Source organism: Glycine soja, chromosome 4 (genome assembly GCF_004193775.1).
Source record: "Glycine soja cultivar W05 chromosome 4, ASM419377v2, whole genome shotgun sequence".
NCBI classification, from domain to species: domain Eukaryota; kingdom Viridiplantae; phylum Streptophyta; class Magnoliopsida; order Fabales; family Fabaceae; genus Glycine; species Glycine soja.
The window spans coordinates 1,772,960-1,799,320 of NC_041005.1; the positions used below are offsets into that span (position 1 = coordinate 1,772,960).

The following is a 26,361-nucleotide window of genomic DNA, read 5'->3' on the forward strand; positions in this document are numbered from 1 at the left end:
AAAAGAAACTTTATTTTTAATTTTCAAACATTATCATGTTAATGGTTCTGGCTCAAAGCCACGGACATGGCATGATAACAAAGGCCAAATGTGCGTGATACAGTGATAGTGCAGGTTATCGTTATAATTATTAAATACTATATACCCCTAATGTATTTTTCAAAATTGAAAATGTTTTACTGCCTAGCTAGGCTAAGGAATCTTTCTGGCTCATCTGAATCGAATGGCGACATGGTTACCGCGTTCATTAAATTAATTTATGTATTTATATTGGGTAATTATATTTATGTATTTAAATTAATTTTATTGAAAACCTATTCCATTAAAACTGTAAACTAAAATGGCACTTAATTTCTAAAAGAGTCTTGTAATTAGCAAGCTAGAGTAATGCGGCCAAGGAGCTTCTTTCCCCTACCTGAATTCCTATATAATGACTTTGATTGATAGCATGCATTTCCAAGCTTTAACTGCCATATAAAATGGTGTTTATATAACCTTGACATGTTGCATTACATGTTACTAACTCGTTGCAACCTCCAGTTTTAGTTATCGAATATGTGCTGGCTGGCACCAACAACAAAATTTTCTGTATGGCTGGATACTAATACTATATCTTCAAATGTCTCACTTTTCATGGACTGAGTGCTTAACGGGTAATTGCAGTGCTCATAAGGAATACGAATGCAATCATTTTACCATGGCAGACTGTAGTTTTTCTTAATTTCACCGTAAAAGAATCACAATTGAGCACCGAATGAACTAGACCGATTGCATTATAAATAACAACATGGGGGTGCAGCTAGCAAAGGCACACTGAGTGCAACAAAGTGTTGACACGAAAGGCAATAATGCACTTTTGTTGCATTTATTCTACACTGCTCTCTTGTTTCTTGGAGCGTCAAGGTCATCGGCAGGGAATAGTAGTAACGATGACACGAACCGTAAAGAAGTTTACATCCTGTACATGGGAGCTGCGGATTCATCAAATGCTTCTCTTAAGAATGAGCACGCTCAGATTCTGAATTCAGTGCTAAAAAGGTACGTATAATTACATAATATTATTATTATGTGGACGTCATTTAACTAATTTGATGATTGGTATGACACAGGTTGTCCATAATTAAAAAACATGATAATAATTTATCAAGTACTATATATCCTCATCACGAACTAAAAATTGTACTAGATATGTATATATTTCATCATTTTTAAAAATGTTAATATAGACAAAAAAGAAAGGGATTATTAATTTCAGGTATATGGCCAGAGGCGGCGAGTTTTAGCGACGAGGGTTTTGGTCCTGTTCCATCCCGGTGGAAAGGCACTGCATGACATCAAAAGACTTCAATTCCTCTAATTGTAACAGGTAATTAGTAAACTGTGATATATAGGATGTGAAACCATAATCATTAAATATATAAAGGCGAAAGGTATATTATTATTAGAAAAAGGTGATTTCCAACGAGACGTACGTGTGAATAAATGATAAATCACAATCATGCACCTTGTTATTTAAGGTTATTAATTAAGCTTTTCAATCAACATTAATCCTACTTATGCGTAGTGGGTCCCTCCCTCCCAGTAGTGTAACGGTTAGCTTTGTATTTATTTTCATATTTGATTAGGAAGCTAATTGGCGCGAGGGTTTACCCAGACCACCCTGATGCGAAGAATGACGACAATGACAAAACGCCAAGGGATTGGAACGGACGTGGTGGGTCATGTCTTGGGTCAGCCATTCTAGCCGCGTTTGACGATGCCATTAACTACGGAGTGGATGAGTTGTCGTTGTCGCTCGGTCCATTCGGTGGGATCCAAACCGATTTGACGACCGACCCAATTTCGATCGGAGCAGTCCATGCCGTGGAACGCAGCATCGTGGCGGTCTGCGCCGCCCGGAACGATGGACAACCATCGACCGTTGTGAACGACGCGCCTTGGATTTTAACCGTTGCAGCTTCCATTATCGACCGTGATCTTCAGTCCAACGTCGTCTTGGGTAATAACCAAGTCATCAAGGTACGTACATATTCAATTCAATTGTAAATTCCAACTTCATATGTTTTTTCTTTATTTTTCAGGTGTAGCTATAAAGTACTAAAACAATAAATTATTGACTAAATGTCATAAAAGTTTTTATCTCTACTACCTAGTGAAAAGGGTGACACTATATGACATATCATCACTCATTCACTGATAAAAGAAATATACTATTAAATTTTTTTATATATATTTTCTTAAGTTTCTACTTTTTAATTTTCTATTTTAAATCGGTGCAGTGCAACTAATATCATCTTTGCTCATCGTTGATAGTTATGAAATTCAGGGCAGAGCCATACATTTCTCCCCTCTTTCAAATTCTCCCGAGTATCCTATGATATATGGTGAGTCTGCTGCCAGGGCAAATATCACCTACTTAATTGATGCAAGGTACGTACGCAAAATCTACGAGCTATATATGAAAAACCTTAGCAATAAATCAGATGCTAAAAAACATTTGTCGTTTGGTATTGGACAAACTTAAAATCAAGCAATCAGCTAAGGAATAACAAACAAGAGTTTCATCATCAATTGATATTTAATACTCAAAACCTCTCGGCAAAAGATTAAATCATTTGTTAAATGCAGATAATGTCACCCAAATTCATTAGATCCAAATGAAGTCATAGGGAAGATTGCGGTTTATGATGGAAAAGATGATGATTATTCAACTAGTGAAAAAATTGACATAGTGCAAGCGTTGGGAGGAATAGGTCTAGCTCATATTATTGATCAAGATGGATCAGTAACATTTAATTATGAGGACTTCCCAGCAACAAAGATAAGTTCAAAAGATGGCGTCGCAATCCTACAGTATATCATTCAACCAGGTAATTAACGATATTGGCACTTGAAAGAAGAAAACATTGGTTGTTAGTTTTGGAATTTTCTTTGATCACTAGTTATTTTCTTTTAATGTATGTTTCTGCATATAATAATATACAGCAACCCCGTGGGAACAATACTAGCAACAGTTATAGTTCTTGATTATAAGCCTGCTCCCCGGGTGGTTTTTTTTTTCATCAAGAGGGCCTTCATTGCTTACAAGCAATGTTCTCAAGGTATGATATGACACTACAAGAAATTTTTTATGTAGCTACAGACATTTTTAACTACGGATATAATTTAGTGTAGGTAGAACTCAAATAAACTTATACCGACATGTGTTTATCGTAAGTAAAAGTAAAATAACTTATACTTATTCTAGTTTGATGTAGGTAAAAATAAAAAAATTTATACTTACCTATGTTTAGTATAAGTAAAATCTCTAAGAACTTATACCTACACTTTTACTTATGAATATAATAAAAAATATTTTTTATTGATGTAAATATGTTTTGATTTTAATTTTAATATGTCTAAATAATTATTAAGATTATTTATTTATTTTTTATTTTATAGAAAAATATAAAATTTGTAACTTAGTTATAATATTTTATTTATATAAATAAAAAAAATTTAGGTGCAGAAACTACAGTTGATATCAGGTATGAGAGCATTTTTGAGTGAGCAACAAGGGCTTATTATTAAGTGGAAAAAAAGAGGTGATGATAATAAAAAGAAAAGCAGGCAACAGGGGCTTCCCCACACCATCCTCTCCCAACAAGAGCCCCCTGCTTAAATTGAGCACTCCTTCTTTATCCCATTCTTTCCTCAGATTCGTGCCACCATTGGAAAAAAAAGGTTCCCGGTGTTGGGGAGCCTAGGGTTAGGGTTTCTGAGACATGTGGGATGTTCCATGCATTCGTGAGCCTTATCGCACGCGGTTGGAAGCTGTTCGAGCACAGTGATGACGCCGGTAATGCCGCCGCCGCCACCGGAAGAGAATGCAAGGATGGCCTCCTCTGGTTCCACGACATCGGAAAGTTCGCTGCCGGCGATTCCTCCATGGTCGTCGTCCAGGCCAACCAGGTCCTCGAGGACCAGAGCCAGATCGAGTCCGGCGGCTTCAGCACCTTCATCGGCATCTACGACGGCCACGGCGGCCCCGATTGCTCCTGCTATGTCTGTGATAACTTGTTCCGCAATCTCCAAGGTTAGTTACTTCGCGATTCAATCTCTTTCCTTATATATAGCGCAATTCCAATTCTCGATCGTGAGTCAGAACTGTTTTTAGTTGCAAGTGATTTTCGTATCTTCGCTTTTCGTGAATTTTGGTTTGGACTTTAATTTCACCAACTAAAAGTAGTTGCGCTTTTCAGTTTTCACAAGAATCATAAACAGTTGAAAAATGCATGTTGTGTAATTCTGTTGGATCTATGTCGCAATGGACCTCTTTTTTAAATAAAAAAAAAATTAATATTGTCATGTATCTGTGTGGAATACAAGTTAACAGCAAGGTGTTAATATGAAAATAGTTGTCTTTATAGTAGTTGGGTTTTTGATAGTTGAAGAAGTTGCTTCACTTTTGTGTTGGGTGGGTCATGTCTAGTATGTACACTTTTTTATTTCTCTTTTCATGTCAAATTTGTTTTTGTTGTTTGCAGAACTGTACAAGATGGTTTGCGAACCTGATGAAACTGATTTGAACATATGCATACCTGCTGTCATGCTTCCACTAGATGCAGGTACAAGACTGGAAAAAATGTTGGCAACTACTTCATCTGGTGAGCTTCCTTGTGCATGTTTTGTGGACTTGTAGTAGTTTCTATTTGATGCAGCTAACTTAGTGATGGTCGCAATATCTTTAATGCTTATGACTTATCAGTAGATTCTAATTGCAATGTAACTACTATTTGTTTTTCCTAAAGGGGAGGGAAGCTTTCTAAAAAAAAAATCCGTTTTGCAGTGTCTGTGCAGCTGTACTCGCCACTTCGACCAGCTGTTGACGTAGCAGAAGTATTTCTTTGGATGATGGCAGTTCTTACCATATTGTGTGCATCATATTGGTCAGCTTGGACGACCCGAGAAGCAGCTATTGAACATGATAAGTTGCTAAAGGTCTATTTTTCCTATTCATTTAGTATTTACTCAAGTTGGATTTTCATTTCTTTTCTTAATATGTTGTCGATTCTACTACTTACTCTCATTTTTTTCTTTTCTTATAGGATGCTTCAGATGAACTCCCAAACACTAAATATGCTAGTGTTAGTGGAGTTGTAAATATGAATGTGAAAGCTACAGTCCTTTTTGTTGTATTTGCTTCGTGTTTCCTGTTTATGCTTTACAAACTGATGTCGTCGTGGTTCATTGATGTTTTGGTTGTTCTCTTCTGTATTGGTGGTATTGAGGTATTAACTTCCACTAAATCAGTTTAAAATTTGATATATTTGCATCTGCGAGGGGAAAAAAATCTATTTGCATATTACTCAAGTCTGTGACATTGCATGAGTACATGTTATAAAAACTCTCTGTTTCCAATACTGAATTCAAATTTTGTCTTTCCTGCTATTGCCAATTTACCATGTTATTCTCTGCCAGGTCATTGCTAACCATATTTTTTCTTGTATGTCTAGGGCTTGCAAACATGCTTGGTTGCTCTTTTGTCCAGGTATGGTGTATCTTCTTTAATGAATGTTATTAAGAATTTTTGGTCTTAGTGTCCATCTATTAAGAAGCTCAAACTGGATCCGAAGAGAGTTGACATGTTTTATGACAAAATAATAAACCTTGTTGGAATTTGGATGGCTTGCCTTTTTTATTACATGATTAGCTTGATACCTTAAGCATTAAAGCAATTGTCTTGCCTTTTCATTAATTATTTTCAAATCTTAGATTAGAAATTGATAAATGCTGTTGTATGAGCTTGATATTTTGTGCACAAAGTGTAGATAAGTGAAACTTGTGGCTGGTTTGATAGAAAAAATGAGCTGTATAGTCAGTGTTAGTCAGTAAAACAGCCAAGGCTTAGCTCCCATGCTCACCCTACGTAATACTTTTAGATGGAGCAATGTTGTTGGTGCATTTTGTTTCCATACCCTGGGATTTTGTACTTTTCTTTTATATTTCTAAGATGATTTTACCATACAAAGCCAAAGGTAATGTACACATTTTGGAGAAGTCTGACACACTGACATTTTATTCTCTGGAAGATATCATTATAAAAAAAATAATATTTTTCAGGAGACACCAGGTCTAATGGACTCGCACAGTCACATGCACCCATAAAGCTGACTAAATGACTGGGGAAAGGATTTCCTAGGTGTTACCTGCATTCTTAGTATTTAAGACTTCATTGAACTTAATTTTATCTTTCATTAATTTTTTGAGAATGTGCTATTATGTGATTAGGAGGGCGAGCCCTGGTGCAGCGGTAAAGTTGTGTCTTGGTGACTTGTTGGTCATGGGTTCGAATCCGGAAACAGCCTCTTTGCATATGCAAGGGTAAGGCTACGTACAACATCCCTCCCTCATACCTTCGCATAGCGAAGAGCCTCTGGGCAATGGGGTACGAAGTTTTTTTGAGGGCGAGCCCTGGTGCAGCGGTAAAGTTGTGCCTTAGTGACTTGTTGGTCATGGGTTCGAATCCGGAAACAGCCTCTTTGCATATGCAAGGGTAAGGCTGCGTACAATATCCCTCCCCTATACCTTCGCATAGCGAAGAGCCTCCGGGCAATGGGGTACGAAAGAAAGTGCTATTATGTGATTAACTTAATTTTTGTATGTGTGAACTACATGAGATGTTGATAATCTTTTTGCATTTTGACATTTACAAACAGTATATTATATATTATATAAATGTTTCAAATGATATAGGATCAGGATGCTTTAATACCTAGTACTCTTGAAAATCATGTCACAAGGTAAAATAGTCTCCTTTCCTCACATTTGAGAGTAATTTTCAAATTTCAAAGATTGAGGATATTGTGTTCTAGAATGTTTGAGTTTCCAACCTTGCATGCTTTTATTGCCCTTTTTAATTGAAGTTGTCATTATGTTCCTCACAATGTTAACTTGTAGAAGAAACTTATTTTGTTTTCCTGTGCAGGTGGTTCAAGCATGCTGGAGAGTCATACATCAAAGTACCTTTCTTAGGAGCTATCTCATACCTGACTTTGGCTGTTTCTCCATTCTGTATAACATTTTCCATTCTCTGGGCAGTTTATCGCAACGAATCCTTTGCCTGGATTGGTCAAGATATACTTGTAAGGATAAATTTTTCTCCAGTCTTAAATGATATTCCTCTCCTTCAAACATATCATATAGGCACTCAAGGCCTAAAGGATGTTTGTCCTTTTCTTTGTTATTTTCAAAGAGGAAGAGGGTACATTTCTCATAATGTAGTTGTGCTTTATATGCATAAATTGTAAAATGTGTCCTGGCATCCATTTGCCTCTGCTACATACTAAAAGGAAATTCAACCGCCTGTCAGGAGTGTCAAGTGGGTGCTTTTGGTGAAGACTTTTTGGATCCTTATTTCTGAATGCAACTTTTTCCTAATATTTCTTTGCCCAACTGTACAAATAATAATAAACTTTGCTATTGTTAGATATATGATATGAAAATTCTGTTTAGTTTTTATACTTATCTGGATAGGCTATTAGTCACTTGTCCATTTAATCATAATTTCTTTTTCATTGATTGTTCTAACAGGGAATAGCACTGATAATCACTTGTAGATTTCGCGACCCTTCTAATGAAGTTTACTTTTGTGTGATTCCTATGAGTAAAAGGAAAAGGAAAAGTCATCACCAGACTAAGATATGATTGTCTTGGACCACCGTTTTTACTTTGCCGGCTCAGTCAAAAGACTCAAAACCTGAATAATACGAGTATATGATTGTGAACTCTGAAGAGATAATCGCATTGTATGGACTATAATTGGTAATTATCTTATCCCTCCTCACTCTCTAAAGTTGCAACAAAATTTCCTGCATGAATAGATTTACTTGTGTGTATGCAGCAATTAACCTTTCTAGCTAACGTGGCACTACACAGCAATAAATTAATATATATATATATGCAGCAATAAATCTTTCTAGCTAACGTGTTTGAGTTTTAGAATTAGCTTTGGATTAAGTTAATTCTATTCACAATCCAAATGAAAGTTACATTCACATTATTAGTCTTTTTACCACATTTATGCAATGCACCCCCTCTTAACATTAATATCAAATGTAGCTTCATCGTGATTTCTGCTAGCATGTAAATACCATTCTTAGCCTTTCAATTCCCAGCACATACTGTTGTTATTTCTCAAATGTAGCTTGGCATTAGAAATATGAGAGGTGTCAATGATGCTTATATGCAAAAGTTGGCTTGGGAACTATTCATTAATAGGGATAAATTATGGGTAAAGTTACCAACGTGAATTTGTGTCCTAAGGAAAATGCTCGAAACTCATATCTATGTTAGTAGTCTTTTTGTGAGATAGATACCAACGTGTTTTTACATAGGATTAGAAAACTAGGATCCTTGAAAAAAAACAGCTTTTAATATTCAGTTTTTTAAAACTTTTAGTTTCTTTTTTCTAATAATAATGTGAATATTTGTTTTTCCTATATCACCTGTTTCTTTCTATTTTAGAATAAAATTGAAGACGTCGGGTTGTCTAATTAATGTATATAATTTGTTTATAGTTTTTTTTATCCAAATAAAAATGATAATGAAAAAGTTCAAAAAAAATATTTGTTTCAAGAGTTTAACTCATTCATACATGATTTCAAATAAAAATAAATTTTTTAACTCATGGTTTGTGACATAAATTGAGTAGCAATTCTACTTTAAATTATTTGTTATCTAAACCTTTTGTTCATGAAGTTTATTTTTTTATAAAAATAAATTAAGTATTGATGATGGAGAAGTCTTTCATTGGAGCAAGTTATATATAGTTTTACTTTATGTTAGTAGTATATTAGTATATATCAATCTAAAGTGGTTCAGCTGCCTCTAAAGTTGTTTCAGCTGCTTCTAAAGTGGCAAGCAGCGTGCCTATGCCTGACATTACTAAAAAGGAAATATGCCTAAAAGGAGACAAGTTTCTCAGAGGCTAAAGCATTCAAGCATGTTAAGGTTGAAGATTGAACCATATATATATATATATATATTGCTATATATTTCTTCTCTCAATAAACAATGTAGTACTATAATGGAATATGAAACTCGAAATGTAGAACAATATATAGTTCCATCATTAAGAACGATCTCGATTTGCACTCTTTAGAAGGAAAGTCTTTGACTTTGAGCATAATGTAAGTGCTTATCTATACGTTTTTTCTATCATTGAAGATTAAATTATTTTCATGTTGTAAGTTACTTTTAAAAGCTATTGAAATAAAAAGAAATTCAACAGTTTATTAAAATAAAGCTAAAAACACATTATGGACATATCATAAGTCATAAGCTTTCTCAAATACTTACATAAGTATGTATGCCATAAGATAAGTTGTAAATAAAATCTTCCAAATGCACTAATTTCAATGGTTTGCTGTTGTGTTTTCTCAGTACATTGAAGGTCCAACTTTCTGACACCACACTGGGAACTAGAAGTCCCATGAAGTCCCATCAGGCACCATAAGTGAAATGTAAACTCCAATGTGAGTTTTTCAGCTATTCCTTGACCCTTGTGTGGGATTGGGATTGAATTTCCACTCTCCTTGGACATGTTGCATGGTTTATGATTCTCTGTGTGGTTATGCTCATCACCTGACTCTGCTTCTATTTCACCACTCTTTGCAGCTTTATCACCCTTAAGCTCTGAACACCTTTGAACAGATAGTATATAGTGCCAAAGGAAAGCAAATTGTAGTTTTTCTTGACTACGATGGAACTCTCTCTCCAATTGTTGTAGATCCAGATAAGGCTTTCATGACTAGAAAGGTTTTCCTTTTGTTCCCATTTTTCTCTTATACTCATATCCATTGAATAAAGCTTGTGTTTATGATTAATCTGAGACTTTGTTTTCTCAAATTAGATGAGAGCCACACTAAAGGGTATAGCAAGACATTTTCCCACAGCAATCGTGACCGGAAGGGAGCATAGCTAGAAGATTTATTATTATTATTATATGATTTTTACCTATAGTTGAAGATGATATGTATATATTAAAGACTTTTACCTACAGTTAGGAGATGTAAGTAGAAGTTAATGACTTTTACCTACACACTATACATAGTAGGTAAAACCTATAGTGACAAACAATTAGCCGTCATTATATGCCCCCTCAAAGTTGACAGAAGAAACGTCTGTAGGACAAAGTCTATCATACATTTACCTATGGATTTTTTATTTATAGTAACAGTTTTTGTCCGTAGGTATAGGTCATTTTTCTTGTAGTGTGATGATAATAAGATTATATACATGTCATGATCCTCAATGCTCAACACTAAACAGAACATGCTTTCTTTTTTTGTAGCCTGATATTGCCGCACCGGGAGTTGACATTATCGCTGCATGGATTGCAAATGACACATCAGAGGTTTGGAAAGGAAGAAAGCCCTCACTATACAACATAATCTCAGGGACTTCAATGGCTACTCCACATGTTTCAGGGCTTGCATGCAGTGTCAAAACACAAAACCCCACTTGGAGTGCCTCCGCAATCAAATCTGCCATCATGACTTCAGGTCACCCATTTAACAACCAAAATAATGTGATCTAGCAATATATATATCAACTCATCATTCTATAAATTAATATGCAGCAATTCAAAACGACAATTTGAAGGCTCCCATAACAACAGATTCAGGGTCGATAGCCACACCTTACGACTATGGAGCAGGGACAATTACAACATCTGAACCATTGCAACCAGGGCAACTAGTTTACGAAACCAATACCGTTGACTACTTGAACTACTTGTGTTACATTGGACTTAACTCAACCACGATAAAGGTCATCTCTGGAACTGCTCCTGACAATTTCCATTGCCCCAAGGATTCGAGCTCTGATCTCATATCCAGCATCAATTACACTTCCATAGCAGTAAACTTCACTGGCAAAGCAAACGTGGTCGTGAGTAGAACCATCACAAACGTTGGCGAAGAAGATGAAACCGTGTACTTCCCTGTTGTTGAAGCTCCTAGTGAAGTAATTGTCACACGATTTCCATACAATCTTCAGTTTACGAGAAGTATTAAAAAATAAGCTACCAAGTTACTTTCACACCAAAGGCCTCCTTAAAGAAACATTTGTTTGGATCTATCACTTGGAATAACGGCAAATATATGGTTCGAATTCCTTTAGTATTAACTAAATAGTGAAATTAGAAATAACGATGAATAAATGGAAGCAAAGTTCTTCATGGTGTCTACACTCGACTCTTGATTATTTATTATTCATTTGCCTTCTGTTTTCATTTAATTTATTATAGTTTCAGCCTCTCTAATATGCTTTTTTTTCTTTTGCAAATATATAAGCTGACTTTTTATTTACACTCAAAATTGGTTCCAACTTATTCACAAGCCATTTGCCCCCAGCTTAATTAAAAAAAAAAAAGTGTTTCAATTATATTAATGTTATAGCTGGATCGTAGTACCCTCGAAATTTTACACCGGTTGGTAATTCAAGATCAATTTCATGCTTCAAATGCTAACTCCTCAAAAGTAGTTGCAGACTAAAAAGATGGATTTTTAACAAAACTTGTACAAAGGTAAGGGGGAAGTGAGCTCATAAAATACGGAAATATTAGTTTTCCACTGCTGTAACGTGAAGAACTTGACTGTTTGGGCCATAAGTTTAGTCTGGCCTACTTGCAACGCAACTGAAAGTGACTGAGCAAAATAGTTATATTGGCGTTCAAGGTTGTTTTCAACCGAGGTTAAACACACCTTTAATCAGAGGGCAATTGAAGTTAGAAAGAAGCTGATAAAGGATAGTATTATTATTATTATACTATTACAAGCAAGCACGTAGTAATATTTACTTCAAAGTTGATATCTTATTGATATAATTTATTATTTACTGAGTTAAAATGTAATTTGAAAAAAAAAATATAAAAATGTTCTGATGATTTTCATATTTTGTAAAAAAAAAGTTGCTAGGCTAATTTTAGCAAAGTACATTGTAGTGTGAAAACCAAAAGAAGTAATGAAATATGTTTGTTTGTGTAAACATTATTATTTTAATAGCCAAAAAAAGCATTTTGTCCCATGCCAGAATGCAGAGTACCCAGGATTCATTATGAACAACTTAATGCTAAACATCATCAGTTAACCTCCAAATTAATCTTGAAAGCTAGAATTCTATTCTAGATATCCATAGTGCATCAAGAAAGAAAACCAAACATGTTTTGAATCAAATAAATGTATATAACAAAAAATGAGTAGTCATATACACCTGATAAAAAAAATGAGAACTCGGCCATACCGGAAAATACATAGATATTTATCACAGTGACCAGTTAGATCGAAGCACTAAGGCAGCTGTTTTCGATTTCCCATCTATTCCCAATACAAGACCTGGCTTCAAACAAAAATTATTACCCATGTTAAATTTTAGATACGATTCAGCCTGAAAATGAGCCTCATTTGCCGAATTTCCAATCATCCTCCCACTGAGACTCGTTCCCCAACCAAATGAATCTTCAGACACATCAGATATGGTTACACCCAATTGTAAATATTTGGGATTTAATTTGTCCATCTCGACCCAACCTCCAATCTTTGTAAAATCATCAAGTTCAGACTCTGCCATTAAAGCAATAGAACCAGCTGGCACACGTGTCTTTGTTCCTATTAATGGCAATACTTCAGGTACTGCCTCAGAAACTTCATCTTCATCTTGCTTGGACACGAGTAGTGGAATTGTAAGAGCTCCAAATCTTCCAAGTTTCTTTGATGATAAAGGCATATGGTGAAGACCCAGAATAGACAGTTTTGATCCTCTAGAAAATTGATACACAAGCTGCCCAAAAGTGCTAGATCTATTATCTGTTATACTAGAACTAGGTGGCATACCCAGACCAGTTACAATTTGAGCCAATGAAGCAGTAACATTTGACTTTCTCACAGTTATGCCAAAAGCAGTACCATTGTGCAGGTTGAGAAGAGGTGGCCCAAAATAGGAAAAATCTGTAAGCCCTTTTCCAACCTAAATGAGCACAACACCATGTCAGCGTATCAATGGCCTAATTAGCATAGGGTAGAGTGAAAAAGAAAGCACTCAATTAGTACTAACATTTTTTCTTTTACTAACAAAATGGATGATGTATCAACTAGCCAAACGATATTGTGTGTGTTTGGGTAGAAGGTTGCAAACGTAAGTTTGAGGCAAACGTGCATTTACAGAAGTATCACCACCCTTGCTTTTACTTTCAACTTACTTTTATCCATTGGATTTGCATAGAACCGCGCACACTGCATTTCCAACTTAAATTTAAACACACACATACTCGTTGCAGTTTACTAAAATCTGTGGCCACCAAGAAGAGACATAACATATATAAAAGGCAGCCATGCCAAACAATATATATAAAAATAGCTAATATGATTTTGAAAGAACTATATCTCAAGTGAGCAATAGAGTTCCATTTACAGTGAAGAAATTTGCAAATCCAGTCAGACAAAAGGCAGGCAAAGTAAACTTCATAATTCATCTACATAGACACGTGACTTGACCTCAGGTTGATGAACCCCATACAAACCACATCCCCACATAAGAATACTTTTGCTGCAATTTTTTTCCAGGCTAGACTGCGTTTCTAAGTTCTAACAACTAGCATGTTGTTTGATGTTTTCCAATATTTTTTACCCAATCAGAACAATCGGTTGAAATTGCACTCTTGCAAAATTATCACTCTATGGTCTGCTTGTTGTTCCCTAGTAGGTGAGAATTCAGGAATAAGCTTTATATTGAAAAATCACTACTAGATTTTCATCTCTAATGCTCACTTAAGATATAGTTCTTTCAAAACCATCTTACCTAATATATATCTAATTTTAAGGAGGGAACACCAAATGCCAAACTAACAACTAGATACCACAAAAAATTTCAATAGTAAAATTAAACCGTACCTGATGAAAGGAATTAGAAGCAATAGCAACATCTCTGCACCGGGCACCTATTGGCATAGCCACGAAAGAGAACCAATCATTGACATTTGCTGTAAAACTAAGCTTGGCAAGAGAAAGAGGCTTTTCTTCACAATGTTCCCTCCTCCCTCCATGACTGGCCACAAACTCAGCAGCACCGGTAGCCTTGTCCCCCATGGTTGTTTCAAAAATGAACCTCGAATCAACCCCTGTTCTGATTCCCAACTTATCTACAGCATCTAAGTTACCCAGCACCAACAAAGCACCTAAGAAATCCACTTGTCCTCTCACGTGAGTGGTGGTCTCTTGAAAGGGACCCACTTTCGAGGACTGGTAGAAAGAAAGCACCCGCTCAACCTTATCTTGACGCTCTCTCAGTTTCATGAGATCAGAGAACGCTTCTCTCTGCAACCGTTTAAGGATTTCAACCTGAAATTTACGAGTAAAAGAAAAAGGCTGAAGAACTCACATAAACCCCAAGACGCTAGAAAGAGAGAGATAGCAAATACCGGATTGCGGCGACGGAAAAGTCCGTCGAAAAAATCCTGGCCGGATTTCGCAAACGCGTTGAGTTTGTCCAACACTGGCTCCATTGTTGTTATCCACGGAACTAACAAAACCTACGTTGTTGTTGTTCGTGTGTACGAAGCAGGACTCCTTTATGTATGCGAAAACAAAAACAGAGACAGAGCAAGGAGGGAGGGAGGTTTTATGCTGTTGTGATTTTGGTTTGGGCATTTCATTTACAATATCAAGGAATGCTTCTGGACGGTTCAATATTTTTAGTTGTTTTTTTTTGGTCGAAATGATTCTCGGAGGGTTTATGACTGAGGAACAACTATTGGCACTACCAATTGCTATTGGCACTACACACTTGTGTGCTTTAAATATATTTTTTCTTTCAAAAATGCCCTTTTCGTTTTTTATTAAATGGAAATGAGATTCCGTTGAGAGTTTCTTTCCTCTTCATCATCTCCCACCAAAGCCACAACAACACAAAGAACAACGTGAATCTCGATGGCGGTGGTGCCACGCGGTGCTATGAGGTGCGTGGCACGATGCTGTAGATCAAAATGAGGGGGAGGTTGCATGACGAGGTGCTTTGGATCTCTTTTGGTGAGTGGGCAAAAGAGAGAATTCAAAAAACATAATAGTGCTAGCTAGAGGGAATATTAGCTCCCTTATGAGTTTATGTGTCTTGGGCTTCTACAGAGATCCGATTTTGTGCCCACAAAATAAGCCCACTAACATACACGCATATTTTACTGTGAGTCTGTGACGTATAAAATAAAAACGATAATATTGTTTGGTCATTAATAGGAAATTTCAATTTGGTTCTTTAGTTCCTCCGGCTTCCCTTCACTAATTTGCTTCTATATGCGTAAAAAACAAGACGACAAAATGTTTTGGTCGTTGATACAAAATTTTACTTCGGTTCTTTACTTGTTCATCCTCTGCTTCACTAGTGGCCTAGTGGGCTTATAAACCCAACACTTGAAAACATGTTAGAAAAATCGCGCTGTCCCTTTTTGTTTTTTAAAAAATAAAATAAAAACTATTTTGAAATTTCTAGTGGTAAAGGTGAACATTTTTAGATTTGAATTCTCATTCAGTATCATATTTTGGTTATGTCAAAAAAAAATTCTTTTAACAAATTTAATTAGCAAATTTTATATTTTCTTGAAAAAATAGCAAATTCTATAACTAATTACGGTAGGCTTTTTTAACAAAAAAAATTTTTTTGCATCCAACATGACAATAACATAAAAGTGTTCAAGAATTGATTTAAACTATTAAACCGATTAGAAAAATATGAAGCCAAATAAATCATTAACTAAAAAAACTAAAAAATGAAAACCCACATTTTTTAAGTTCAGTTGAACCAAATTAAAGCGAATTCCAGTATACTAAATTTTATTATTTTTTGTATTTTACCGTCGTATAAAGTCTAACTTGCATTTCACTAAAGTAAATGTATTCTAAAACACTTTTTAGAAAAGCTTGAGATTATTTTAATTCTAATTCGTAGTTTTACCAAGTTGTGATTTATAATGATATTTAATATTGTACACGATTTGCTTATATTTATTTATGTGCCAACTTATTTGAATTTAATTAACAATACAAAAAAAAGGTACACAAACAAACAAAATAGAGGGTGGACAAAAAAATAAACTTGCACATCCTTTCCCAAAGGAAGGTTATACCTTCGAATTCAAATTAAATTAAGAATTTACTATTAAATGTTTTACATGTTGTCAACAGTAACTTCTGTGATGGTGTATTTGACATTATAGAAATTAATGAAGAAGATGTATATAGAAAATAAATTGCAATAATGATTATTAATTAAAAAATATTACAACATTAATTAGCTTTAAATTTTGTTATATATATTATTAGTTCTCAACCGTTAATTAGAAAATCAACCACTATAAGTGCAACTAATTATCTAATGTTTACCTTCTCATCAAATCTATTCATATATAAACCTTTAAATTATGACAATGATAGAGGTGTGGTTATCACTTATAAAAAATTAAACAAAATACATTTCTTTTCAAACTCTTGCGATTGGACACTTCTCTTTAAAAATTGAAGATAAAGAAAAACTCAGTTGGAGTTGTCTCAAGAGAAGTTGCTTGTATATTTGTTGAGGATTTCACCAACAAGAATCTGGTATGTCTTCTGTGTGGGATGGTAGCTGTCCCAAAACACATATTTAGAATCATCTGAGCAGGTTGTTGGATCTAACATATTACACAGAAAAGCCGCCTCTACAGTCCCTGTGCCGCAGCATCCTTTGTCAGCAACTTCAAATCCTGAAATTCAATTAAAGGATTTAGGATTGGAACAAATGTGTGTAAATATTTAACACAAGGTTTTTTTTTGTGAAAGAAAGGGAAGGGGCCTAGGAATAGATTTGTACCATATTTGGTTGGGTTTTGGATGATATTGAGCAAAGAGTCGTAAATATGGATATACACCACCTTGGCTTGAGGCAAACTTTGGTTTAGCTTGTGCAGCTCTGAAGATAGTTTAGAGTTAAACAATTTTGATGCCATGTTTATTTCTTCGGAGCACAGTCTTCGTAGACCTCCAAACAATGCTCGCACGAATGGCAAACATCCTAGTGGAGGTGCACCAAACACTCCTATTCTCCTTGCCCCCAATCCATATAATTCCTATAAAATAAATAATCGAGTTATCACAGATTGTTTAAATTAAATTGTCAGTTACTTAACCCCCCATATATAATATATTTATACCTTACGATTCTAATATATAGCAGTGTGAGATTACCTTAACGAAAGAAGAGGCTTGTTGCACCAACATATCAGTGTAATTGGGAACATCATAATTCAGTTTCCTTACTCCAGTTGCAAAATAAGTATTGGCAATGTCGTTGCTGCTTGATACCACAAGTACTAAACTTTTGGACAAGATGAAGTTGGTTTTTGCTTCTCCAAAATTTCCTTTAAGCTTTCCTATGTATTCTTTGAATTGCTCTAGTTGCTCAGATAACGGTATGACTGACTGTATTAGCAACAAAGTACGACCATTAAAACAATTTATTTGATAAGAGAAGATTTGTTAGCTTCTAACCAGATTATGGGATAATATCAAAGAGGAAATAATGATTAAAAAATATCAAACGAGTGAAAGAAGAAAAAAAAAGGAAAAATTAAAACAAAAAAATTTAATTACCCATTTAATACTTTAAAAAATTTTAACAATAGAATTCTTTTGAAAATTAAAATACAAATTTTAAAAACAAAAAAATTTACTTATTAAATTTTAGAAACTAAAAAATTCACTTTTTAACTATAAAAATTAAAAAAAAAATTAAAAATTAAATGAATAATTAAATATATATATATATATATATAAACATGTTAAGATGTAATATAGAATGCATGTATTTACCACTAGTTGTGCGGTCAAAGGATCATATCCCGTGCCACCAGAAGCGAAGTTGACTCCCCTGAGGAGATCACCAGGCTGCAAAGCAGGACTCGTGTATGGTGCTATATATTCCTTGATTCCCAATTCTTCCGCTGATCGAATTACCAAAATGAAGACATTCATATATTTCAGAATTAGAATTGAAAATTAGAAGCAAAATATGGTGCTATATATTACTTGAAATTTACCTTCGTATACGAATGAATGACTAGCATATCTATACAATCATATTGAATACATAGTAATATTCTAATTAATAATTATGCACTATATTGTGGAGGAAATTAAGAAGACGAGGACGTAATAGTAGCATGAATGGCGGTACATGCCTACGAAGTCAGCTGGGACCTTGCCATTGCTGAATCTTCCTGTTGGTATCCCACCCTCGAAATCCCTCCCATAAGGAGGAAAATTGCACTTAAGCCCCGTTATTAGGTTATTGTTACTTCCTGTGTCAACTATCGAATCCCCGAACAAAATCAATGCTGGTATTGTTTCATTGCCTCGTAGCTTAACGATAGCCTCCGCAGTGTGACAAAAACTGTAACATAAAACACAACACACAAACACCACGTTCCACAACTCCATTATTGTTAGGGTTTACGGTGGGAAGGCGCAATGAATATGGACGTAGACCAAGGTATATATATTCACCCTTATTCCAGGAAGGGAGGAAACTCCTGTGGCCAAAATGTCTTAATCTTTTATTCATTCCTTTATTACAGGTTTTACCACGGTATTTATGGCCAATCATTGGTACAGTAACTGCTTAACAGAATGAGTTATTACAGTTCATACACGTGTTTATTCTTCAGACTCACACGTGCTCCTGGCCCTAGTTCGTGCTGGTCTCGTGGGTTGTACCACCGGCGTCGACGGAATTGAACGTGCCTTCTCTTCTTCTATCTAGTGGGTGGTGCTAACAATTATCTTGCGTTTGTTATTGGTCCTGCACACTCCTTCCTTGAAATTATATATAGAGGTAGGTACTACTTAGAGAGAGCTTAATTAATTCATGATTTCATCTATGAGATGTGGCTCACGCCACACAAACACCACATGAGAATGATCCTGTATATTATTTAATACGCAATCCTTGCAAAACAAATATTTCATATGCAATAAATTACTTTCCTTTTTTTATTTTAGGGAACTCCATGATTGCTTTTCACCGAGGCCCGACTGTCGACTAACTTATATAAAATCTGCTTCAGAAAAAAAAAAAAAAAAAAAAAAAAAACTTACACAAAATCTGAATTAAATGCTTCAATTCACTTTCACAAATCGTGTCATAATATAATGAATGTATATTACCAGTATATATTATATTACTTCTGGAATTATCATAGATGACCCAGCACTATCACTCAGATATCATCATGTTGCTTATTTATATTCTTGTGGGCAATATAAATGGATCCATAAGTCAATGTTAGTGGTGTTCAATTGTTCCAACCAAGATCCAACACGACAGGAAGAAGAAATATCTCGGAATTAGCTTGCCACCACGTTCACATGGGGAACTAAATGCAGAACAAACTACGTAAAGGAAATTAAAGAATGAAGTAGTTTGTAATTCTGCATTTTTAATTACTATTTATCAATCTTTAATAAAAAATATATCGAAAATGTTTTAATATAGCTAATGAAAAATATATAGAAAAGTTTTAGTATAGCTAATAAAAGTAAAATAAATGAAGTAATGGACGTTATATTTTTGTTGAAGATCATTAGCAAATAAAATTCATACTTATAAAATTAATATATTTTTATTACCATTTCATTTATCATTTTTTAAAACTATTATAGAAATTTGAAAGGCCACAAAAAAAAAAAAGACATTATAGAATCATCTTTGTTAAGCATAAATTTCGTCTAACAAAATTTAAACCATTGCCAACATTTGTTATATTATAACAACCACAGAAAAAAAATGGATTTTCTCAAATTTAATTATTCCGCTCCACATTTATATCACGTCTACTCTGAGCGGTTGGGAAAATGAATTATTTGACTATGGCATGCACTTTTATTTTATTTTTTGCATTACTAATTAGGTGCTTTAATTAATGATGGCAGCGAATTGATGTTGTATCAACCGTTGCAATAGGTACTTGTACATACACTGTACATTAAACTCTTTTTAGGTTCAGGTCAGAGGCGAGAAGTTTTAATTTCGGAGCGATTTGTATTTAAAAAAAAATAAAATCAGTGCGATGATTGTAAAAAAAAAAAAAATCTTATACTATCATGCATATTATGACAGTTATGAATAACTGGGACGTAGATTGAATTGCAAAAAAAATATTATTTTAAAAGTTAATCTTTAAAAGTTTAGTTTAAATTTGAGAATTTAATTATACACAAATAGTAGAAACTTAACTTTTTTAAAAAAAAAAAAATAAATTCATATGTCCTAAAATTAGCTTCCAAATTACTGTTAAAGTTGAAAACATGTATATATTTTACTCCTTTTAAATTTTTTGCATCATTAAGTTATTATAATTAATAACCATTAACATTCTACATATTTTTTATCAATAAATATTAATTGTTAATTTTTATTAACATATGAATTCGTTAAATCAATGATCTCTTCTCTTCTTTTTATTCTTTTTTTTTACCACTAATTCAATATTATATCTACACATCAATAGCATGTTTAATTTAAAAACAATTAAGTTTTAAAAAAAATTCCTAAAAGTGATAAAAATATGTAAATTACTTTTCAAAATAATCTAAACTAAAAACACACTAAAACTTGGCTAACCTTTTTCGTTATTTAAAGAAATATCGATAAACGTTTTTCCTTCTTTTTCTTCATAGTACTTCACTTTCCCTTGCTTATTTATTATTTTCTAAATGGATGCCATGCCATCTGATCGGCACATACAAGCGAGGTTGTTGTAGTTTGAGTCGATTAATGAGGTTTTGCCTAATTTGCTTCTGCGACACTGCAACGGTTGCGGATTGCCAAATAGGGTGACAACCAATTAACATATCCATCATCTAAGGGAAGTGTTTCAAGTCCTGATCACAGAAGATTTATGTATATATAGCAGTTTACTAAATGCACAAAGACCTAGAAATAGGTTAACTCGGACAGGAATTTATTTATCTTATGAGGTGTGGTACAGTAGACTCTTCTAATTAATTCATATTTTTAAAATAATTGGTTGATTTAGATAATAGTACTATTAAATTTTTAGCTTAATTATGATTTTATTTTTAAAATTCAATGAAAATCCAATTTTTGTCCCCAGAGGGAAACAGTGTTAACAGAAGTGATGACTTGTCTGACAAAAGCTAATATTTGTAGGGTTACATAACCACTTTTGCTATTATCGTATGCTTCTAGAAACTAAAAATGAATTTTCTAAAATTATAGGGTCTAAAATGATTTTTTTTTAATTTGAGGACAAAAATAAATTTATTTTAAAATTTATGGACTAAAAACATAATTAACCTTATTAATAATATATATATATATATATATATTAATTATCTTTAAAATGGTTAGAATTCATTATCTTACTCTTTCTACTTAATTACGTGTAGAAAGAAAGAAATTATTTACATTAGTCGTATTAATTTAAATGGTTAAAATTTTAAATTTACGTTAGTCATATTTTCTAATTTTTATAAAAGAGAAAGAAAGAAATTTTTTGTTTACAGTAGAAAGAATTTATCTTATTAATTTATAGTATTTATTGTTTTTTATTTTTAAAATTTTGGACAAAATTAGATGTTCACACTGATATAAGTGATAAAAAAATAATGCTTCTGAAATAACATTTTTATATTAAAAACTTGTTAATGAGAAGAAGAAGAAAAAAGACGTTAGAAAGTCTTTTCACTTTTAAATAAGTCTATTTGTCTTTACTCAAATTAACGTTAGAGTTTAATATAATTTCCAGATATCGAGTGTCTAAAAGAAGGAAACAAATATATAATGTGTCTGATTATAAAAAAAAAGAGTACAAACTTGAATTAAAAATTAAATGAACAAAAAAGAATCAACATTTGTAGTACTCTTATTCTTAAATTTAACAAATAGAAATAAGGAAGAAGAAAAAATACAAATCTACGGAGCGTAGACCCGCTACGATTATATGCACACGCACTTAACAATTACAGTCACTAACATGCATATTGATAATCTTGGATGAAATGTGTTGTAATTAATTTATTAACGCCATGCCATGCGTGATCAAACTGGATCAGTAGAATCGAGTCAAATATTTTTGAAGGACTTGGACTATGAGCTGTCTGTATACTCCTTCGGTAGGATGATAACTATCCCAAAAAACATATTGTGAAGCATCGGGACAAGTGGCACCCAAAGGGTTGCATAACACTGCCACCTCCAATTTCCCTGTGCCACAGCAACCTCTATCCACAACTTTATAGCCTGCAATATTGACCAAGCAAACTCAATTAACGTACATTTCAAAACATTAGTGTAACAAAATATTTATTTGAAAAATAAATAAATGATTTACCATGACGTTGGTAGTTCACAATGATATCCATTAGGGGGTTGTAAACGTCAATGTAAACGATCCTACTATTGGGCAAGTTATGCTTAAGAGCGTCCAGTTCCCTTGATAATTTTGAGTTAAATAACTTGGCGGCGTAATTGTATTCTTCTGCACACTCTCTTTGGAAACCTCCAGCTAGAGTCCTCTGTGATGGAACGCATCCAATCGGTGGTGCACTCAGTACTCCGATTCTGCGTGCTCCAAGTCCATATAATTCCTTCACATTTTATAAAAAAAAAAAAAATTAATTATGTGGTGAGGTATTATCCACAAAGAGTAAGTGTCGATGCATCTTACGATACTATATATATGTTATTATATAAATTGAGAGAAATTTATACAAGGATAAAAAGAGAGAAATTTCATCGTATGTAATTATGTCAAACATCAAGATGTGTTAGTTATTTGTCCTAAATATTAGGATTGAATGGAGTTATTTGAAATTTTGGCTGAGTTAAATACTTGTTGGAAAAAAATATTAAATAGAATTAAGTGTACCTTTACGAAATTAGAAGCGGAGTGGAGCATAAGATCAGTGTAAGCTGGAATATCATATTGTAATTGTCGAACGCGAGCGATAAAATAGGTGTTGGCAATGTCGTCACTTCCAGCTACCACAAGGAAAAAACTGTTGGCTAGGATGAATTTTGTTCTGTCCTCTCCAACAATATGTTTAAGCTTTCCTATGTATTCTTTGAACATGTCTAGTTGTTCGGACATTGATATCACCGACTGATTATAATCATACAATTATCAAGTTAATTAGAATAATTAACGACAATGATAATCAAAAGGATAAGCGTGCATGTGTTCCTATCTTAGAAGTGAGAATTAGGGCTAAAATGTATTTATATAGATATATACCGCTATTTTTGGCGTTAAAGGATCGTATCCGGAAGCACCAGAAGCAAAGCAGACTCCGGTAACTAGGTCACTTGGTTTAAGATTTGGATCCAAATAAGCAGGTAAAAGCTCCTTAATACCCAGTTCTTCAACTGAAAGTCAAAGAAGTAATTAATTGCAACGAGGAACAAACTACTTTGGATGCTACTGAAAGAGTGCTGACCAACATGAACTCTATTTTGATTATGGTTTGCATGACCAAATTAAAGTGTATGGTCCATTAGATACTTGGACAATGATTATGAATATTTTTTTTATCTGCTCATTAACGGATAAGATAGTATAGGATATTATTACTATCATAATATTTGTACCAAGGGTATCCGTTACCCGTTAAATTACAAAACTACCATCATCATACAAAATATTCATATAAAAGAAATGGTCTATTTATTATACAAAAAATAATTTCTTTCATAAAAATCTTCAAATACCTATATATATTTTTTTAAAAATTTTAAAGCAAATAAATAGTCTGTTTGTTGAAATGACTTTTAAAAGAATCATCCTCAGTTGGACGGATATCCATACCCGATCCGACCAATTGTCGTTCCTACACATAAGTAGTTTAACTTGTTTTCTTTCTGAAGCTCAAAGTTAATGGGTTCTCCTTATAGAAAAAAATGGGTTATAGATATACAAGTCTGCAGTAGTATTTAAATTATTCAATTGATCTAAATATGCTTTGCAACATCAAGTTCGTGATGTTCCAATGCAATCCTGGATAAATTTTTTATAAGAAAGATCTCTTATTCCACAAAATTTCGGACAACCAATTAAAATTGTAGTTATCACAAAAACTAAAAAAAAAAAGTAAAAATACATCAATCCTCTCTCTCTTATAACACAAAACCATTGTCACTTTGCTCTTTTTACCACGAAAACAAATTATATATATTAGAGAAAAAAATAGAAATATAAAAACCTATAATATTTTAATTCTTAAATAAAAATAATTTGCAAAGTTACATGAAGATTTTTTTATGTGTCAAACTAAAGTTGTTAGACTAAGTTTTCAAGGCTAGTGGACCATGGTGTCGCGACTAACTAAAATGGCAACGGAATCAGTGAATAAAAAGCAGGAGTTACTCTTAAAGTTTGTTAACTCACAAAATTTTGAGAAAACCATTATTAAAAAAGAGTTTACCAAAATTATAACAGTTTTGAAAGTTAGTTTATTTGATACATTCATTTAAAAATAATTACCTTAAGTTGTCATGTAAATTATTTATAAATGTTAAAAATATTTTGTTACTTTAAAATACAACGAAATAAAATAAAATAAAAATAAAGGAAAATGGTTATTTCATCAAGCTAATTAAATTACAAATAATAGTTTTGACTTTACGAGATAAATAATTCTTCTACAAAAGAAGTAGGAATTAGTTGTTAAAATCGTTTAACTAAATTTTACTCAAAACAATTTAGTGTTTTTTCAATTATAATATGAAAAGTTAGAACTACCAAATTCCACAAGTTAAAAATTCTCATAATATAAAATTAAAGAGATACTTCAAATTAACCCTTTCTCATTTAAAATGTTAAATTTAAAAATATAAAAAAAAATGCACACTAAAATCCCATATATATACACTCCCAATTCAAGCATCCACAACAACCTATTTTCATATTCCTATGAAAGAAATAAAAAAAACTTCATATAAAGAATATAGCCTCACTTTTTTGTAGTGAGCTTAAGTACGTAATTTTTCTGTCTCAAGTACGTGGAAAGTTCTCCTAATATAATTCTCCATTGTGTTGAAAAGAACGTAAGCTTCTTGAAAAACACAAAGACATGCTTAGTCTTGTAATATGCAATGATAAGAATGCAGTATGTCTTCTAACTCTTTTTTATTTCATGAGTTCTTATCGTCATCAATTTAAGCAAGTATGTTTTCTGACTATGCAGTAAATTTACAAAAAAAAAAAAAAAAAAAATTAACGCCTTCTCTTTCTTTTGAATGTAAAAAATAAAATCTCTTTTTCCCAACTAAAGACTTAGTTAAAAGCATTTCAGAAAATTAGTAAATGCAACACAAAAGGGAAGATAGTACCTAGCAAATCTGATGGAATTTTCCCGTTGCAAAATCGACCGGTTGGGATCCCTCCCTCAAAATCTTTACCGTAAGGAGGGAAATCGCACTTGACCAGTGTTTTAACCTTGTTGTTGTTGCCCGGGTCAACGATGGAATCTCCGAAAGCTATCACTGCAGGAATGGTAATATTTGGCGGTAGTTTCACCACAGCCTTCGCTCTGAATGATAGAACTAACGATAATATGAAACGGAGCATTAAGCTTGTCGAAGAAGAATTAAAGAACTTCATAAACAGAGCCATAGTGCTGCTGTTTTGTAGGAACTTCCACCAATAGCCTCTTCACAAGTTAACTCCCTTTAATGAAAAAGGAAATAAGTTGCAATAATCTATTCAGTGCGTAGCGTCTATTTATACACACATAAGTTACTATCACGTCCGGATACTCATTTATTGCACAAGCGAGACTAATTGGATCCAGCGGTTGATTATGCATTTACTTCTCAACTTTTTTAACACAAAAAAAGAGGAAGTAGATGGGAATTGACACCAACCTCAAGTGTTTTGGCATGTACGTACGGCGGGATTCAAAATATTTACTAGTATGCGATTGTAACTTTTTTCTTTCTAACCCACGTCTATATATTCTTTACTGTAAGTAATTTATGTCCAATTCAAATAATATTATTATAGTTAATAAAAAATTTCCTTTAAATATTTTTATGACTCAAATATAAGATCATTTCGATTAAATTAAAATAATTTTATATTAATTGATTTACGTGTTTGGTTGTAACTTTCATTATAAATTATTAGTACTTAATTTCAATTGATTTGCCGATTAATATAATAATATCTCAATCATCAATAATTGTGAAAATAGTCTGTAAAATTAAAGAAAACTGATATAAGAATGATAAATTTTGAAAATAAATTAATTGTACTATGAGATGTTTTTTAACGGTAAA

The 26,361-nt window shown here is 33.2% G+C and overlaps 1 protein-coding gene and 2 pseudogenes across 2 annotated transcripts; 1 reads left to right on the plus strand and 2 right to left on the minus strand.

Annotated features, from left to right (window-relative positions):
• Positions 1–964: 964 nt before the first annotated feature.
• Positions 965–11,275, plus strand: LOC114408289 (annotated as a pseudogene).
• A 902-nt stretch (positions 11,276–12,177) lies between these two features.
• Positions 12,178–14,758, minus strand: LOC114408561. The gene is made up of 3 exons (XM_028371651.1): positions 14,459–14,758; positions 13,932–14,378; positions 12,178–13,008 (listed from the first exon to the last, which is right to left on the minus strand). The coding sequence occupies exons 1-3, from the start codon at positions 14,540–14,542 to the stop codon at positions 12,307–12,309; spliced, it is 1,233 nt and encodes a 410-aa protein (XP_028227452.1). The 5' UTR covers positions 14,543–14,758; the 3' UTR covers positions 12,178–12,306.
• A 1,655-nt stretch (positions 14,759–16,413) lies between these two features.
• On the minus strand, positions 16,414–25,770 carry LOC114408563 (annotated as a pseudogene). The gene is made up of 11 exons (XR_003665908.1): positions 25,414–25,770; positions 23,321–23,451; positions 22,955–23,188; positions 22,418–22,673; positions 22,057–22,326; positions 21,196–21,206; positions 18,245–18,437; positions 17,877–18,007; positions 17,253–17,486; positions 16,879–17,134; positions 16,414–16,771 (listed from the first exon to the last, which is right to left on the minus strand). The product of XR_003665908.1 is annotated as an uncharacterized LOC114408563 (transcript).
• Positions 25,771–26,361: the final 591 nt, after the last annotated feature.

Bases quoted from the DNA above. Each gene is read 5' to 3' on its own strand.
- LOC114408561 (XM_028371651.1), bottom strand. From the start codon at position 14,542: ATGGAGCCAGTGTTGGACAAACTCAACGCGTTTGCGAAATCCGGCCAG. The intron at 14,379-14,458 runs GTATTTGCTATC...CGTAAATTTCAG, and splicing joins TTTTCCGTCGCCGCAATCCG to GTTGAAATCCTTAAACGGTT. The intron at 13,009-13,931 runs GTACGGTTTAAT...GTGCTCATTTAG, and splicing joins CTTCTAATTCCTTTCATCAG to GTTGGAAAAGGGCTTACAGA.